General features: G+C 37.9%; 1 protein-coding gene across 3 annotated transcripts in view; it reads left to right on the top strand.

The window, feature by feature from the left end:
* Positions 1 to 19,617, top strand: part of fnbp1l (formin binding protein 1-like) — a 259,561-nt gene that overhangs the window by 196,208 nt on the left and 43,736 nt on the right. For 2 of the 3 annotated variants that reach the window (XM_069939287.1, XM_069939286.1), the window contains exon 14: positions 3,890 to 4,048. In XM_069939287.1, the coding sequence (XP_069795388.1) occupies positions 3,890 to 4,048 (159 nt within the window). Of the gene's footprint in view, positions 1 to 3,889; positions 4,049 to 4,854; positions 7,533 to 19,617 lie in introns of those variants that run through there. The other variant, XM_069939288.1, reaches the window with a different exon arrangement.

The raw sequence follows: 19,617 nt of genomic DNA on the forward strand, positions 1-19,617 counted from the left end.
AGAATGCTGTGCGACAGAGAAACCCCTCTATGAATCCATGCATGCAGTCTTGAATACAGCCCTTTCTCTGCTGCACAGCATTCTGGGAGGGCAGATCTGCCATTGCTTTTTCCCACGGTCTTTATAAATTTTATGCAATAATGCTACCAACTTCCCCACAGTTTGAATTATATGCGATAGTGCTACCAACTTTCCCATGCTATATAAACTGTGCGCTATAGTCCTACAAGCTTTCCAATGCTGTATAAATTGTGCACATTTAGTACCAACTTTCCCACCCTGTTTAAAAATTGTCCACTATTGCTATTTATTGTGAGCACTTTCCCACAGTCCCTTATAAAGGTTTATAACAACAGGGGCTGATGGGCTCATACTGTGCTGTACATAAAACTTAATCATCTTATAATTAGGTATGATTAATTTTGTTCAAATATAAGATCATAATATATTGTCCAGGATTTAGGGCAGGTCCACTATCGTTCGATGGTTCATGGTGTCACCAGTAGAAGGTAGAATAGTCCTAGCCCTGGGGATGGCTTCTTGCAAGTATGAAAGCATTCAGTGTCCCAGTTAGGAGTGGTCAGGTGTGAAAAGCCAAACCCCCATTCCTATCCCCGGACACTGAGCGGCCAATTTAGTGGGATGCAAGTGTGAAAGGAATAATGGTGCTTCTAGAGATGTTGCTGACATGGCAAATTTCCTCAAGCTTCTGAGGAAGCTGAAGACTTGTGCACCTTTTGGCACAGACCAAGATGAGATGCTGGAGATGTTTACTCCGAGATGCTTAAATTACTAAGGGGAGGGGAGTGAGCTTCATTATTTTTCAGGGCATCTCTAACCAGCTAAATAGTCTTGCTGACAGTGAGGGAGAGGATGCTCAAGTTTATTATCAGCTGACTATACATATACAACCAGACAAAACAATTTCTCTGGACAATGGTGCACAAACATAATACATTGTCCAGGCACCAAACCACAAGTCCTTCCTTTTCATCCTTGATGACAGTGGTGTCATCTGTAAATTTATAGGTGGAATTGGAGAAGTGTTTGCCTACATGGTTGTGGGTGTATAGGGAGTACAGTGGGAGACAGAGTGCACAGCGTTTTGGAATCCTAGTGTTTTTTTTAAAATTTGGACATCCGGCACGGTACCTGTCCCTTCAGATCAATTTGTTTGGTACTATTGTATCAAAGGCTGCACTTTTGTCTGATATGAGTGCCCTTTCTGTCCAGATGCTTGGAGGCTGAGTGTATGGCTCGGTGGTGGTTTACAAATTGGAGTGGGTTGAGGCTGTCAAGTCAGCTGAAGTTGATGTGGGCTATGACCAACCTCTTGAAGCACTCCATGATGGCAGATGTCAGAGCCACCGGCCAGTAACATTTAGGCTTCTCATTACATTCTTCAGCATTGGGATTATGATAGCTTCTTTACACAAGTGGGTACCTTAGCCTGGAGGAGAGAGGTCAAAGACATGAATTATTAGAATATGTGATGGTGCCACAGAAACTGGGAGAATGCATTGTTGGTGTAGTGGTTAGTGCAATACCTTTACAGCACCAGCGATTGGGACCGGGACCAGTGTTTGAATCCCACACTGTCTGTAAGGAGTTTGTACATTCTCCATGTCTGCATGGGTTTTCTCCAGGGGTTCTGGTTTTCTCCCTCTGTTCATAATGTACTGGGGTGTAGGTTAATGAGGTGTAAATTGGGCAGCACAGACTTGTGGGCTGAAATGGCCTGTTACCATGCTGTACGTCTAGATTAAATTAAATTAATACAGCTCCTAGCAGGTCTATGCAAATACGGAGGACAGGTCCATCTACTCCATCTGGGACAATCAGTTTCTGTGTGTTCACTGTCAGGAAGGTTAATATGCCATCTTCAGTGGTGAGTGCATCTCTCTGAGGTTGATGTGGTGGTGTTCCACTGGCTCACTGGCCTTCTACTCAGTGACTATAGAATGCATCAAACTCATCTGGGAGTGTGACGCTCTTTGCTATTTAGCTCGGTTTTGATTTATAGCCTGTGTTACGAGCCCAGAGGATCCCAAAACCCAGCATCAATGGATATTCACCAAGATAAATGGCTACTTAAACAAAAGTTGCTTTTAATTATCTTTAAACATGAAATTAGGATCACACTTTAACTTATCACTATCAACTTAACTAACCTAACTTAACCCCCCCCTTCTAATTCTAAGTGCTCATGTACATAATGTGTATGTAAGTTTAGAAAAGTTATTTAATTCACAGTTCAATCTCACTTCTCATTCCTCCAAGTTGCGGGCAATTCTTATACTGTGCACAGAATTTAACATTTATGAAGTTCACCAGGCTTTGGTGTTTGATAGTGAATGGTTACCACTCAGGAAGCATCTTGTTGGTTTTCAGAGAGAGATTTGTTGTTCCTGGACATAAACTGATCTGTTTTAATCAGCCACATCAGTATCTTTCCGAAGAAACTTGCCCCATCAGGGTTTTCCAGATGATAGCCTCTTTCTTTCAGGTCACCACAGTGTTCCTTTTTGTTTCTATTATTTCAAATGAAACATTAGGCAGCCAGTCCTCTCCTCCTGTATATGGACCTTAAGGGCTTTGAACAGGCTGAACTAAGAACTCATAATCCAGCTTCAAAATGTTTTTTTCCACAAGCTTGTCAGCTTGTCCTGTTCCAGTCCCAGCTTCTGTTGCTGACGGTGGAACTGCAGAACTGAATTTTTTCTCTCTCTCTCTTTCTTTCTCTCTCTCTCTCTCTCTCTCTCTCTCTCTCTCTGTGAGAAAAGCCTGTTTTACTCTCTCTGCTTCCAAAACCACCTGACCCTCTTAGAACAGCAAGCAGCACTCAAACAGACTGCAGCTCTGACGAGTTCTTTTACCTGTTGCTTATCAAAACAACAATCCGTTAGTGAAGTCTCTATATGTACTCCCCACAGCTTTTGCAAAGACCCTCGGAGCCAGCCTGTCTGTCTTGAGCAGAGCTCCAGTATTTTAAATGTGATCTGTTTTGAAATGTTTGTATGTGACCTACACTTAAAAAAATACTTGCCACACTTTAACTCCCAAAATCATATCTATATACAATATAAAACACAACATATTCTGTCACACCTGTAATGACATGCATATCCTCCAACAAATGCACTTCATTGCATTTTCCCAGTTTGTCTGGCACCATTGCATATTCTAATTTTCATAAGTGCTTTCAAGACGTCTTTCTTTTTCCTTGAGACATCCACCATAATGGACAGAGCTCTCCACCACATCTGTCCTTTTTCAATGTGAAGATTAAAAATCTCATGTCATTTGATAATCAGTATCAGGGTCCAAGTCTGTAGGATAAATGTCTAGAATAATTTGATATAACCATCTAACCATTTACGGAGCGGAAACAGGCCACGTTGGCCTTTCAAGTCCGCACCGGTTCACTGATTTTGTGCACCCTCTTCAGGCATTGGTGATTTTAAGTGTAGTGTATCTTTGAGAATTTTATAATCTGTACTTTGGATGTGAAATCTCATATTATGGTCATAGACTTGACTTAACCAGTGATTCCTGTGTTTTCTGCCAATGTTTTCAAGCATCTACAGTGTTTTTTACATTTGGCCCTTGCTCATTATTTTATTGTAAAATTACTATGACAGCTGCATTAGCTTTATTGTTTGGTGCGTTGCTGCAAATATAGCTGGATTTCATTCTAATGATTGCCATGATACAATCACAAAGGACAAATCCTTTGAACAAGATCATAGATGAGAACTTAATTGGATGGTTCTTCCAAGGAGCCATCACAGCTACTGTGGAGCAGGTGAGGGAGGCCTGCATCTCTCTCTGAGATGCGGGCTTCTGTAAATGAAGTGTACTGAAGTCATATCTTTTTTTCCTCATGTAGGACAAAATGAAGGGACGTTAGGAATGCATGAAGGAGAGGTATTGTACGTTATTGAAGAAGACAAAGGCGATGGCTGGACTCGGGCACGGAAACAGAATGGACAAGAAGGCTACGTGCCAACATCATATATAGACATTACACTAGAGAAAAGCAGTAAAGGTGCAGTGACTTACATATAAATATAAGCTGCTGAAGTCTAGTTTTTGTCGTGGGGGGACAAAATTAATTTAAAATTAAAGAAATAGCGAAGGAACATTAAGAGTATGAATTCTTATACTGACGCGTTCCTATTATGTCATTCTTTGTTCACCATGTGAGCTGAGCTAATTAATTGCTGTTTTCTTAAAAGTTTAATTTTGTGCACGAATGCAGACACTGAGATTCCATGATATAGTATTTGGAAACTGTTAAACTCTAGTATTGTTACGTGGTACTATTAATCCTTTCTTTTATTCATGTTGCCTTAACCTTTGTAAATATGTACATAGTTGAAGGGTTTGGGTATTTTCTACTTTTTTAAAATTGATTATTGGAGATGAAGCTTTTTGGAGTTTTATTATAATACAAAGTTTTAGCTTTAGAAGTAAGTGGATTTATAAACTAAAAGGTACTTTTCTTTATTATTTTAAGCAAAGCATTTTATAAGTGATCCAAAATAAATAATGTTAGAGCAGTGATGCTACGGCACATTAAAGTGTTCATTACATTCCTGTTTTCATTTTTTTTAAATGGAACTTAATCTGCATTTTAAATGTGCTTGTGAATTATTTTGCCATTTACCAAAATGAAAATCTGATTATGGCTGATTTAATGTAACGTCTTTCTGATCCATTTTGTCGTAATTCTGGAGTTAGAGTTCTACCTAATACTTGCAAGAATTTTCCCTGTTACCTTTTAATTAATTATCTTTTGTTTGACCCCGCCAAATTTAGTAATGGTGCTTTCTTTTTCTCCCTGGACTACAGGTTCGTGAATTGGTCTTTGGGTTCTTGAAACTTTGGGCGAGGCATTGAAGGAGGTTGCATGCAGCTGTTTTCTGGGGTGGGAAAAGTGCAATTGTTAAAAGATTGAGGCTGGTAGATTCAGGAGGGAGGAGGACACTGCATGTTTGATAATGGTTGATTTTTGCCACTAACAAAATTAACATTGTTCTAATAAAGTTCATATGGTACCTGGTGAAACAACAGTACAGTATTTCATAGTCTTTATCAATGCCAAAGGTTTATCACCCAGGTGAAGTATTTGCCAATTGGCTTCATCATCAAATGGTTTTTTTTAAAAAACATTGCCTGCCTGTGCCATCCTATATGCTCGCCCTAATGTGCTGTTGCATGCTTTTGTAAATCACACTAAATATTGATTTTAGAGATATCTAGACTGTACTGTGGTTGGCCTGTTTTGTTGATGTGCAGTCCCTGTCATCCCTTCTAAACGTTTCACATTTGTAGTTCCATCTCATTTTTCATTTGTGCTGCTATCCGTTCTGCATGGAAGTAATGGCGTGTTGAAAATCTCTGACAAAGCAGTAGGTGCAATGTTTCATTGTTAGTGTACAGTTTAGGAATTCTCCTCCCTCCATGCTTTTGGCCTGCAATTTGTTTTGAGAATTGGATTAATTGATGATTCAGAGTCAATGGAAATGCAAATGAAAACAGTATGTGGCTCCAGGAAAACAAAATGGCCCACTGTGAAAAGAGACATTGGAGCAGAACCCTTGTGAGATGTACATCGTGAGCTCTTTGAAGACATGCTAGCCACTTACTTTACCGTTATCTCACAGTCCAGCTGCCTTAAATCAACTATTTTACAGAAGAGTGCCTAAATCTGCTGACTGCCGTTGTTTCCAATCGTATCACTCAAGGCTTGCATGTGTTGCAAGCATTTGGCAGCTCATCAACTTTGACTGACTTGTATATCCTCTTGGTACTCCAGCTACTGATGTAGTCATACCTAAAATACAAATGTATGATAGTAAGGTGCCAGAGGGAGTGTTCAAACTAATCTTTCAGTCAATATTTATATATTGTTTTAAATACTAAAGATTTGTATTGGTTATAACTAAATTGATTTGAAATTAATGTGCTATTTTTAATTAGAGTTTGTAATTTTTCATTCTCGTCAACTGTTCGGAATAACTTTTATTTCATGCGAAGCTCTAATTTAATCATAACAGCTGCTCAGATGTTCCATTCTGCAAGTCATTGTATGGATTTGTTGACTTGCAGATAGTGTGGATAATTTAACCCATACACACTTTTATCTGTTCAGTAACACAATACTCAGAATACTCAAGACTGCTTGAATAGGAAACTTTTTTATTTTGCTGAAGTTCATAGTCATATGCAATTTCTGCCTAATTCAAATCCAACTAAGGAATATTCATCAAATTTGAATTTTTCATTTTTGGACTACTTGAAATGGAATTTCTTTAACAATTCTATGACTCTATTCCTCTAACGGAGGAAGAAATGTTTTCAGCGACACCTTTGGAAATGAAATTAAAGGTTTGGTGATTTAGAGTCCAATTTAATCTATGCTGCAAAAAAAAAACCATTATTGCAAAAAACTGAATGTTAGGTATAATTGAGCAATTGTATAGACTGGAAATATGATTTAGTACTTTATTAATTAATGTTGTTGTATAGAAATTGCAAATGTGAAACTCCTCTGTTCCAAAAAAATGTATAATTTGCTAGAAACCTATTGACTTTAAAGCTTCAGTTAAACAATATTTGACAATGTTTCTAGATCAGATTGCACATGCCAACCACGTAAAGCAATATCTATTACCCAATATTTACAATAATTAAGAATACCCATTTTTCTAAACTTCATGAATATGAGGAACCTTTTCATTACCAATAAAAAAAAGCGCAGCAGAAAATTATTCTTGCTTTTACGCTGAGTTCATGCAAAATAACTATGAAATGTTTCAGACTGATTGCACCCAAATATCAGCTGTGATGACTTTAAAATGTTGAGGAAAACTTGGTGTAAATGAATCTCAAAAGCTGTATTTAAAGAAAAGCATATTCATGCTTCCTTCTATCAAGTTGCAAGATGAATTCCCTGCAACCTAGTGGCACATTTTTTTTAAATTGTACATTAAGTAAACCCCTGAAAATATTGGCAATGGTACATAATCTCCCAAGCAGGCAGTGCATAATCTGAGTTGTCTTAATTTATATGGCAAATTAACTGTGAAAGTGCTAGAATGTGATAGAAAATATAATCTTTCCATAGCTGTAAATCTGCATTTAGGTAAACTGGAGCAGTTATCTAGTTTGTAATGTCGTGATGCTTTTGCTTTGTATGTAATTTTAGATGCTGTTTTTTTTTGTGAGCAAAATTATAAAGAGGTGAACAATTGAAGGGGTTTTTTTTTCTTGCACATTATCTTTAAAAAAAAAAGTTCAAGTTGTATACAGTGTGAAGATCTGGTTTAAATTGTCACTGATAACTTGTCAGGCAAAGTAGAATGAAAAGCAGTCAAGCTTTTGAATTAATGACCTTTATGCACATGTTACTTTTTGATTGTTTTTTTTAATTGTTAAGATGCTGTTTAAAAAATACTTCTTTTGTTGAGAACTGTTAAATAAATTAATGTATTCCAAAGAGTTTTGTCATATTTAAGTACCTGTTATATTAACTGTTTCTGTTTCCTTTTCAAAATTAAATCCGTTTTGATAATACTCGTGGAAGCACTCTTGACGGCAGTCACTGTGTTTGTATGAGTTTTGGTTGTGCTATTTTGTATTCCTTATGTTTTTTTTAACGTAGACTTTGCCTTGAGGAAGAGTCTCCTGACATCCCAGCTGTGGTCATCACACAGGAATGACCAAAACTGTAAATCTCCGTTTCTGTCCCCAAGTTTAGAGAGCATACCAGCAGGGTGTCATTGCTACTTAGTATTCATTAGCCCCTTGGTCACAGAATGCCTGCAGTTCATTTAGACTACTGTTACAGGAAAATAACTAGGGGTCGAGAGGTAAAATATTGGAACGGGAATGGCACCCTCATTCCTGTTCTGAGCTTTTTACACAGCTTGAGTTCCAGGAAAATGGGAATCTTTTCCTGGAACGCAGAGTTTAAAAAAAACATTCCTGTCAAAGCAATTCACACTGCAATCTTCCTGGTTGATACTTGGTGACACTAAATGGCAAGGAACATTGGTTACCTATTTCACAGATGGCGAGCAAATTGCAACAGTTCTGTCATTTCAACAAAGCTTAGTTGTCAGGTTAGGAAGGGAAAACCATAGATGTCATCCACTGTTTTGTGGTATCACTGAATCGGAAGATTGTGAGATGAATTCCAAGATATTTAGTTTCAGGCTATTTTATTTGTGTACAAAGGAGTGCTGGAATGAGTAGTGTGACGACCAATTGTTGTAAACCCAACCCCTCCCCCAATACTATTTAAAGAAGAGTAAGGAAGAGCTAATGTTTACATTTTAGCCAATTAAAACCCAATTTTCTGATTGTGGTTTGCTCTTTGGGTGATCTTGCTTTGTACAAATGGGATCAAACAGTAACTACATTTCAAAGATTTGGGATGTTCAAAGGCAGTCAAAGGTGCATCATGCAAACAAATGCATTTTTTTACTTAAATCATTGTTCATTCATTAAATTATTTTGCAAGCAAGCCTTGACTGCTCAGAAGTTGCACATCAAGAAGGCCTGCTTGCAAAATAATAGCTCTTTTAAAATGGTGGTTTGGGAGGGCAAAGCTGGACTGTGGGGTGGCAGATGACTTGCCTGGTGTAGCACTGCAACATGTCCTTTCTCAGTCATTCATTGCATAATTACTGCTCCACAAAATCTGTTTTTTAATATGGAAACTAACATTGGCTTTACCTCTACAAAGTAATCAAGTGCTATGATTTTTTATCTTTGCAAAGCAGCCATTCATTAGCGCACAATTGTCATACAGTAAAATCCCCAGGACTACGGATGCCAGACATGTAAATTTTCCATTGGACTGAGGCTCACTCTTAAAATGCCTAACTAATTCTTTTTTTTTCTTTGGCTTGGCTTCGCGGACGAAGATTTATGGAGGGGGTAAAAAGTCCACGTCAGCTGCAGGCTCGTTTGTGGCTGACAAGTCCGATGCGGGACAGGCAGACACGGTTGCAGCGGCTGCAGGGGAAAATTGGTTGGTTGGGGTTGGGTGTTGGGTTTTTCCTCCTTTGCCTTTTGTCAGTGAGGTGGGCTCTGCGGTCTTCTTCAAAGGAGGTTGCTGCCCGCCAAACTGTGAGGCGCCAAGATGCACGGTTTGAGGCGTTATCAGCCCACTGGCGGTGGTCAATGTGGCAGGCACCAAGAGATTTCTTTAGGCAGTCCTTGTACCTTTTCTTTGGTGCACCTCTGTCACGGTGGCCAGTGGAGAGCTCGCCATATAACACGATCTTGGGAAGGCGATGGTCCTCCATTCTGGAGACGTGACCCATCCAGCGCAGCTGGATCTTCAGCAGCGTGGACTCGATGCTGTCGACCTCTGCCATCTCGAGTACTTCGATGTTAGGGATGAAAGCGCTCCAATGGATGTTGAGGATGGAGCGGAGACAACGCTGGTGGAAGCCTTCTTGGAGCCGTAGGTGGTGCCGGTAGAGGACCTAACTAATACACTGGCATTAAACATACGCTTTTAAAAGACAGTGCAAAATGTAATTTGGAAAAAAAAATCAGTATTGTTGTCTTTAATTACATTAATCAAGTAATTCCCGTGAATTACAAAATTTAAATCCAAATCCATGTCACTGGCAATGTAACAGCCTTGTGCTAACCGCTACACTAACTGCTGGTGTCATAATTAACACTCCCCACCCCAAATTTACAAATAAAACCTTACTGCAGTAATATACATTATATTAATATAGACTTACTAAGCAGAGACAGGGAGACACTTCGGGAGAGTCGCCCCAGCTCTTCATCCTGGTGTCCCGGTCAGGCCCTCAGTGAAACCTGACTCACCTCCAACTGTTACACTAACCAGGCTGCCATCATAATTAACCCCCTTCCCCTAAGTATACACATAATGCCTTACTATATATTAATAAAGATCATGACTCGTACTAGGCAAGGATAGGGAGCCTCAATGGTGAGCACCATCGACCCAATCCTCCTCCTTGATGCCGCCATTTTATTGAAACTATTTAAACAGCCACTGCAGGTGGAGCACGACCGGGGCGCTCCTGGCTGAATGTTCACTCCTGAGGGATTGTTTCTTCGGAGAACACCTACAATTTTAAACGTTTATTTAAAATGTTATTCTTATTTATTTTAAATTATTTATTTGCTCATTTTTTTGCCAGTTGCTTGAGTGCCAAATAATGAGGATTTTACTGTATTACCAGCATAAGTTGACGTTTGTAGTTGAGGCTATTATTTTTATAAATGCTGTTTGTTTTATCTGTAGACTGTACAGTTTCCCCTTTTCTTTGCTGCCAATAAATTTTTCCCAGGATCTGTTTCTTAAAAAAAAGTATGAAGAGCTCCTCCTGATGGACTAAGCAAACCTGGCCAATTCTCAATCATAACCACCAGCAAATGATATTGAGTTTATTGTCGTACACATTGTACAATGTACATATTTTTTTTTAAAATTTTTTATTTTTCACACCATAAATCACATTAGCCATGATATACATTTTTTCTTTTTCACACATATACAGTGACTTTTTCTCCCCCCCCCCCTCCTCCCAAGCCACCCCTCCACCCCCCCCCCCCTCATCCATTTTAGGTATACAATCTAGGTTGCATTAAACCAGTCAGACAATGTTGTCATTCAACAAAAATACACCAGAAATTCTACTGAGTCCATTCTTTTCTTTCCTTCTCCTTCCATCAACTTAGGCAATGTTTGTCCCCGGTAGGTTTTCGCTGTTGTATTTAATGTAAGGCTCCCATACTTGTTCGAATATTTCAATATTATTTCTTAAACTATATGTTATTATTTCTAATGGAATACATTTATTCATTTCTATATACCATTGTTGTATTTTCAAATTATCTTCCAATTTCCAGGTTGACATAATACATTTTTTTGCTATGGCTAGGGCTATCTTAACAAATCTTTTTTGTGCATCCTCCAAATGAATTCAAATTCTTTGTTTTTTATGTTACTTAGGAGAAAGATCTCTGGATTCTTTGGTATATTGTTTTCTGTTATTTTATTTAATATCTGATTGAGATCATCCTAAAATTTTTCTACTCTCTCACATGTCCAGATTGTATGAATTGTTGTTCCCATTTTTTTTTTAACATCGAAAACATCTATCAGATACTGTTGGGTCCCATTTATTTAACTTTTGCGGTGTAATGTATAGTCTGTGTAACCAATTATATTGTATCATACGTAGCCTCGTATTTATTGTATTTCTCATCGTTCCAGAACATCATTTCTCCCATGTTTCCTTTTTTACCTTTATATTTAAATCTTGTTTCCATTTTTGTTTAGTTTTACCATTTGTTTCCTCATTCTCCTTTTCTTGCAGTTTAATATACATATTTGTTATAAATCTTTTGATTAACATTGTATCTGTAATCACATATTCAAGGTTACTTCCCTCTGGTAAACTCAAATTGCTTCCTAATTTATCTTTCAAGTAGGATCTCAGTTGGTAATATGCCAGCGCTGTATCTCCAGTTATATTGTACTTATCTCTCATTTGTTCAAAGAATAAGAATCTACTTCCTGAAAAACAATTTTCTATTCTTTTAATCCCTTTTTTTTCCCATTCTCTAAAGGAAAGGTTATCTATTGTAAAAGGGAGTAGCTTATTTTGCGTCAATATTAGTTTTGGTAATTGATCATTTGTTTTATTTCTTTCTACATGAATCTTCTTCCAAATATTGAGGAGATGATGTAATACTGGAGAAGTTCTATGTTGTACCAATTTTTCGTCCCATTTATATAATATGTGTTCAGGTATCTTTTCCCCTATTTTATCTAATTCTAATCTCGTCCAGTCTGGTTTTTCCCTTGTTTGATAAAAATCTGATAGGTATCTTAATTGTGCGGCTCTATAATAATTTTTGAAGTTTGGCAAATGTAAGCCTCCTTGTTTATACCATTCTGTTAATTTATCTAGTGCTATCCTCGTTTTCCCCCCTCTCCATAAAAATTTCCTTATTATTTTCTTTAACTCTTTGAAGTATTTTTCTGTCAGTTGTATTGGCAATGCCTGAAATAAGTATAATATCCTTGGAAAAATGTTCATTTTAATACAGTTTATCCTTCCTATCAGTGTTAGTGGTAGATCTTTCCAATGCTCTAAATCGTCCTGTAATTTTTTCATTAGTGGATTGTAATTGAGTTTATATAATTGGCCTAGATTTTTGTTTATTTGTACACCTAGGTATCTTATTGCCTGCATTTTCCATCTGAATGGAGATTCCTTCTTAAATTTTGAGAAATCCGCATTATTCATAGGCATTGCTTCACTTTTATTTAGGTTTATCTTGTAACCCGACACTTCTCCATATTCCTTCAATTTCTTATATAATTCTTTTATTGATAGTTCTGGTTCTGTTAAGTACACTATAACATCATCCGCAAATAGACTGATTTTATATTCCCTGTCTTTTATTTTTATTCCTTTTATGTTATTATCTATTCTTATTAATTCTGCTAGTGGTTCTATAGCTAGCGCAAACAATAAAGGTGATAGTGGGCATCCCTGCCACGTTGACCTGCTTAAGTTAAATTGCTTTGATACATGTCCATTTACTGTCACTTTCGCTAACGGTCCCTTATATAATGCTTTAATCCAATTAATATACTTCTCCGGTAAACTGAATTTTTGCAATACTTTGAACAAATAATTCCATTCTACTCTGTCGAAGGCCTTCTCTGCGTCTAAAGCAACTGCTACTGTAGGTGCTTTATTTCCTTCTACTGCATGAATTAAGTTAATAAATTTACAAATATTGTCTGTTGTGCGTCTTTTTTTGATAAATCCAGTTTGGTCTAAATTTACCATTTTCGGTACCTGTTCTGCTAATCTGTTTGCTAATAGTTTAGCTATTATCTTATAATCTGTGTTTAGCAAAGATATTGGTCTATATGACGCTGGTGAGAGTGGATCTTTCTCTTGTTTTAGTATTACTGTAATTATTGCTGTTTTACATGAATCTGGTAAGTTTTGTGTCTCATCAATCTGGTTGATTACATCCAGGAGGGGCGGTATTAATAAGTCTTCAAATGTTTTGTAGAATTCTATTGGAAATCCATCCTCTCCTGGTGTCTTATTATTTGGTAATTTTTTAATTATCTCTTGTATTTCTACTGTTCCAAATGGTTCTGTTAATTTATTTTGTTCCTCTATTTGTAGTTTTGGTAGTTCAATTTTAGTCAAAAATTCATCTATTTTCCCTTCTTTCCCTTCATTTTCTGTTCGGTATAATTGTTCATAGAATTCTCTGAAGTTTTCCTTAATTTCTTTTGGATTATATGTAATTTGTTTGTCTTTTTTCCTTGATGCCAATACCATTTTCTTAGCTTGCTCTGTCTTAAGCTGCCATGCTAGGATTTTGTGCGTTTTTTCACCTAGTTCATAATATTTCTGTTTTGTCTTCATTATATTCTTCTCTACCTTATATGTTTGTAATGTTTCATATTTTATTTTTTTATCCGCCAATTCTCTTCTTTTAGTTGTATCTTCCTTCATTGCTAATTTTTTTTCTATGTTTACTATTTCCCTTTCCAACTGCTCTGTTTCCTGATTATAGTCCTTCTTCATCTTGGTTACATAACTTATTATTTGCCCTCTAATGAATGCTTTCATTGCGTCCCATAGTATAAACTTATCTTCCACTGATTCCGTATTTACTTCAAAATACATTTTTAATTGTTTTTCAATAAATTCTCTAAAATCCTGTCTTTTAAGTAGCATGGGGTTTAATCTCCATCTATACATTCTTGGAGGGATGTCCTCTAGCTTTACTGTCAATATTAAGGGTGAATGGTCCGATAGCATTCTCGCTTTATATTCTGTTTTTCTTACTCTATCCTGCATACTAGCTGATAACAAAAATAGGTCTATTCTTGAGTATGTTTTATGTCTAGCCGAGTAGTATGAGTATTCCTTTTCCTTTGGGTTTTGTTTCCTCCATATATCCAAAATTTTCATTTCTTGCATTGATTTAATTATAAATTTGGTTACTTTGTTCTTCCTGTTAATTTTTTTCCCCGTTTTATCCATATTTGGATCCAAATTCAGGTTAAAATCCCCTCCTATTAGTATGTTCCCTTGCGTATTAACTACCTTCAAAAAGATATCTTGCATAAACTTTTGATCTTCTTCGTTAGGTGAATATATATTAAGTAGATTCCAAAACTCCGAATATATCTGACATTTTATCATAACATATCTCCCTGCTGGATCTATTATTTCCTCTTCTATTTTAAATGGCACATTTTTACTAATTAATATAGCCACTCCTCTTGCTTTTGAATTATACGATGCTGCTGTTACATGTCCTACCCAATCTCTCTTTAATTTCTTGTGCTCCAATTCAGTTCAGTGTGTTTCTTGGACAAATGCTATATCAATTTTTTCCTTTTTCAGTAAATTTAGTAGTTTCTTCCTTTTAATTTGGTTATGTATTCCATTAATATTTAAAGTCATATAGTTCAGCGTAGCCATTTTATATTTTGTTTATATTCTCTTTCCGTTTTTCCATCATTACCTTTCCTCCTTTTCCATTTCTGTTTTCTTATTTTCAACTCTTTATAAGACAACATTCCTACAACATCCAACATTTTCCTTATTCTCCTATTTCTATCTTCTTTATCCCCAATCTCCTCTTCCCCTCCTGAGTTGTCCTTTATCCCTTGTCGGACAACCACATCTCCCCTCTCCATTTGGATTTGCGAATCCACTCGCAAGCGTCAACTGATTTTGCAGTGACCGCTATTTCCCCCCACCCAGCCCCCCCCAGAAAAGATTTCACTTTTCATATGTCACAAAGGTCACTCTTTTAATTCCCTCCTTATTCTCTCTATTCCATTACCTTCCCTTATTAATTCTTGTCTATACTATCTATATTTTCCTCTAAGTACAGATACATTCACGTATGCACATTGTCTCTATTCACTCTTATACCTCTTTACCCGCATACATATCAATCGTGATCATTTTTACTCTCATTACCCGTCTTCATCCCTCAGTCTATTTTTGTCTTTACCCACATACATAACAATCGTGATCATTTTAACTCTCATTACCCGTCTTCCTCCCTCAGTCTATTTTTGTAATTGTTCTGCAAATTTTCGTGCTTCTTCTGGATCCGAGAATAGTCTGTTTTGTTGTCCTGGAATAAATATTTTCAATACCGCTGGATGCTTTAGTATAAATTTATACCCTTTCTTCCATAAAATCGCCTTTGCTGTATTGAACTCTTTTCTCTTCTTTAGGAGTTCAAAACTTATATCTGGATAAATGAAGATTTTTTGCCCTTTATACTCCAGTGGTTTGTTGCCCTCTCTTACTTTTTCCATTGTCTTCTCCAGTACCTTTTCTCTTGTAGTATATCTTAGGAATTTTACTAAAATAGATCTTGGTTTTTGTTGTGGTTGTGGTTTAGAGGCCAATGCTCTATGTGCCCTTTCTATTTCCATTTCTTGCTGTAGTTCTGGACATCCTAGGGTCTTAGGGATCCACTCTTTTATAAACTCCCTCATATTCTTGCCTTCTTCATCTTCCTTAAGGCCCACTATCTTTATGTTATTTCTTCTGTTATAATTTTCCATTATATCTATTTTTTGAGCTAGTAGTTCTTGTGTCTCTTTAGTTTTTTTATTAGATTCCTCCAATTTCTTTTTTAAGTCTTCTACCTCCATTTCTGCTGCTACTGCCCGCTCTTCCATCTTGTCCATTTTCTTTCCCATTTCTGTTAAGGTCATATCTATTTTATTCACTTTCTCTTCTGTGTTGTTTATTCTTCTTCTTAAATCATTAAATTCCTGTGTTTGCCATTCTTTAAATGACTCCATGTATCCTCTAACAAGAGAAAGTATATCCTTTACCTTGCCTTTCCCTTCTTCTATTTCACTGTACTCTTCCTCTTCTTCTTCCTCTGGGTTGGCCATCTGTTGTTTCTTTGTTGCCCTTTTCTTCTCTTCTTTCTTGTTTTCATTGTCTTCTGTGGTCTCTTCTTGCTGCAGGTGTTCTGCAGCTGTCGTTGCCGGCTGTGGAGATCGACTCCCCAGCTGGTCCCCCCTCCCGTCGGTGTGTTTTTTTTCATGCACATCGCGCACGCGCGAGGAGTCACGGATGCGCGGTTGCGCACTTTTACTCGGCTCTGCGAGCCATTTTTGTAGTCCTATTTCTACCGACCTGAGGAAGCGGGCTTCTCTCTCCACAGCGGGCCTCTTCGGACAGGTAAGGCCTTCTCCTTCTTCCTCCGTTGTCTTCTCTTCCTCTCTTCTTACCGTTGATTTTGATTTTTCTTTTTTTGTCGCCATCTTCTTTCCACCTTTATACTCACTTTTCTTTAACTTTTATTTCTGTGCCTTTGTATTTTCTCTTGTTTTTCCCGACTTTTCTGGAGAGGGCTGGAGTTCACCGTCCGGCCACTACTCCATCACGTGAATCCTCCGTACAATGTACATATTCATGGAAATTCTTGTTTCCTGCAGCTGAACAGGTTCTTAAAAAAAATATACTTTAACGGAATGGTTTGTTGAATTAAAAAGAGACAATAAATACAAAATAAAATCACTGGACAAAGAAAATTGTGCTTCCTGAACACTTTTGGATGTATTTTTATGGATTTTGAGCTGCTGATCATGAAGATCACTTAAAATTTTCCCATTGTGTACCATTTTTTAGATATAACCTATTTTTGTGATTTTTTTTTTTCCCTGTCATTTTTTAAGTCCACTTCAACCAGACAAAACCATGAAGTGCAACGTGTCGTTGAAAATTCACTTTCTGCGTTCGCACTTGGACGTCTTCCCCGCTGATCTTGGTGCAGTCAGTGACGAACATGGTGAAAGGTTTCACCAGGACATTGCGACCATGGAAAAATGGTGTCAGAGCAACTGGAATCCATCAATGCTGGCCAATTATTGTTGGGCACTGACGTGAGAGGCATCAGATGCTGAGTACAAACAAAATCAGAGGCAAAACATTTTTAGGTCAGTTGAACAAATGCAATTTGTCAGCATCATTATGTTATTAAACAGGATAAATTCAATAAAAGTTAATTTAATGTTTCACCAAAGTCCTATACGATGCAGCAAATCTGAAATTATCTTTTATGTTCAGCGTGAAGTTGTCTCTCATAATCCACTATCTTTTTTTCATGTAGTAGTAACCCTTTTGAAAAAACGTTTTGACCTGGTGCAAAAAGAAAAGTGACTTAGCAATAGTGCAGACAGTCCTTTTGTGGTGTCGGTGCAGCCCCTGATTAGTGTAGCAAGGGGAGTTTCAAGAGCCTGAGACCTGTTGGAAGGAAACTGTTTTGGAATCTTGAGGAGCTGGACTTCAAGCTTCCATACCTGCTGCCTGAAAATAACTGTGAGGAGGTTGTGACCTTGGTGATGGGGGGGTCCTTTATGAGACTTTGCCTCTTGATGAGGCAATAACTCAAAGATATTTCACAAGGCTTCTTCAAAAAATTCAACATCCACACTGACTCCTGGGAAACCCTATCCCCGAATGCTAAAATGGAGAAGAATAATTGGGGATGACCACTGGCTACCTTGTTCAAGCATCAGGGTGGCACAGAATCCCAGCGTAAACAACGAAGGATAGAGGACAGCTGTGGCAGGACCTAAATTACATAATTTGCTACAAAATCAAATCTGGGGAAATAGGATACATCAAAGCTTCACTCCCAGATGAGCTCAATGTTTTCTATGCCTGATATGACCACCCAGAACAAGGAAGAAACACTGTGCACCCCCATGTCCCCTGATGATCCCCTACTGTCACTATTGAAGATGAATGGTGAACTGCCTTCAGGAAAGCATATGGTCCAGATGGAGTTCTACTGCTGAATACTGAAAACCTGGGTTAACCAACTGGCCAATGTATTGATGGATATCATCACCTCACTCTGACAGGGTATGGTACCCATCTGTTTCAAACAGGCTTCAATTGTACCAGTGTCCAAGAAGAGTGGGGTAACTTGCCTACATGGTGATCAACCAGTGGCGCACACATCCAGGCAAAAAGTATGGAAGCCTGAAGACCAGTTCCTCGAGAGGAACTCTTGTCTCAATAGTGACGTGGATCTGTTCTAATTTGCTTGCTGCAAGATGTAAGATGACACCTCACAGCTCTATATGGAACACCTGGACAGCAAATTTGCATATATCAAGATCCTCTTTATTGTCTACAGTTCAGCATTCAACACCATCATCCCCTCAAAACTAATAAGCAAACTCCAAGACCTGGGTTTCAATACCCCACTGTGAAATTAGATTCTGGATTTTCACGCCTTCAGATCTCAGGCAGTGTAGGTTGGCAAGAATATCTCCTCTACAATCTCCATCAGCTCTGGAGCACCACAGGGTTGCGTTCTTAGTCCCCTGCTCTTCTCGCTTTACACCTACATTAGCTCAGTACAACATCACCATTTATAAATTTGTTGACAATACCACAGTGGTGGGCTGTATAAAAAGGGGCGATAGGTCAGGAGGGAGATTGAAAATTTGGATGAATTGTGTACTAACGACAATATCTCACTGAATGTCACCAAAACTAAGGAGCTGATTGTAGACTTTAGGAAGGGAAAACCAGAGATGTACGATCCAATGATCAGTGAACCTTTCCTGGACCCAACATACAAATGTCATCATGAAAAATGACATCAGAGTTTGCAGAGGTTCAAGTGTCTTCACAAACCTTGGCAAACTTCTACAGATGTGTCATGGAAAGTGTGCTGACTGGCGGCATCACAGTCTGGTATGGAGGCACCAATATCTCTGAATGGAAAGCCCCAGTAAAAAGTGTAGACACAGCTCAGTACATCACAGGCAATATTCTCCCCACCATTGAGATCATCTACAGGGAATCCTGCTGTCTGAGAGCAGCAGCAATTATCAAGGATCCACACTACCTAGTTCATGCTCTGTTCTCACTGCTTCCATCAGGTGCCAAAGTCATCTTTGTTATGACCCCAAACCAGTAACAATAGTGGACACAATACAAAAGAGGGTTAATTCTAACTCTAATTAATAACCAAATTACCCCCATTTATTTGACTCTTCACAATAATACAGAAATTATGAAAAGTTTGTGTATGGAAAAAAAAATCAAAATGGTCTGTGCCCATGAATGAAAAACCACAGTAGGAATAAAAAATCCCCAAAATCCCAGGTCAGTCTGGTCATGTAAATCAGTCCATAAAAACAGTTCACAGAATTCACTCAAGTTCAATATCCCAATTCAGAATACAGAAAGACTCCATATGAAAGTGGGGGGGGGGGGGGGGGTGAAGAGAGAGATGGCTGATATTGCTTGGCGGTAAACTTACAAATCCTTTACAGGTTTCTTCACCATAGACTTTTCCTGGTTCTTCAAGGTTGGTTTGGATTAAGCACCTTGCTTAGGAAGCCTGTGCCTTTAATACAGCTTTTGTACAATTTCCTTCTTTGCAGCAGTCAACCAAGTGACCCTTCTTTGTCACACTCTCGAATTCAGTCAGCCAGAAAACTGTTCTCAACACAGAGTGTTGCATTTCTTTCTGGCTTCTCTCTCTCTCCAGTTCTTCAGA

Source organism: Narcine bancroftii, chromosome 5 (assembly GCF_036971445.1).
Source record: "Narcine bancroftii isolate sNarBan1 chromosome 5, sNarBan1.hap1, whole genome shotgun sequence".
Lineage (NCBI taxonomy): Eukaryota > Metazoa > Chordata > Chondrichthyes > Torpediniformes > Narcinidae > Narcine > Narcine bancroftii.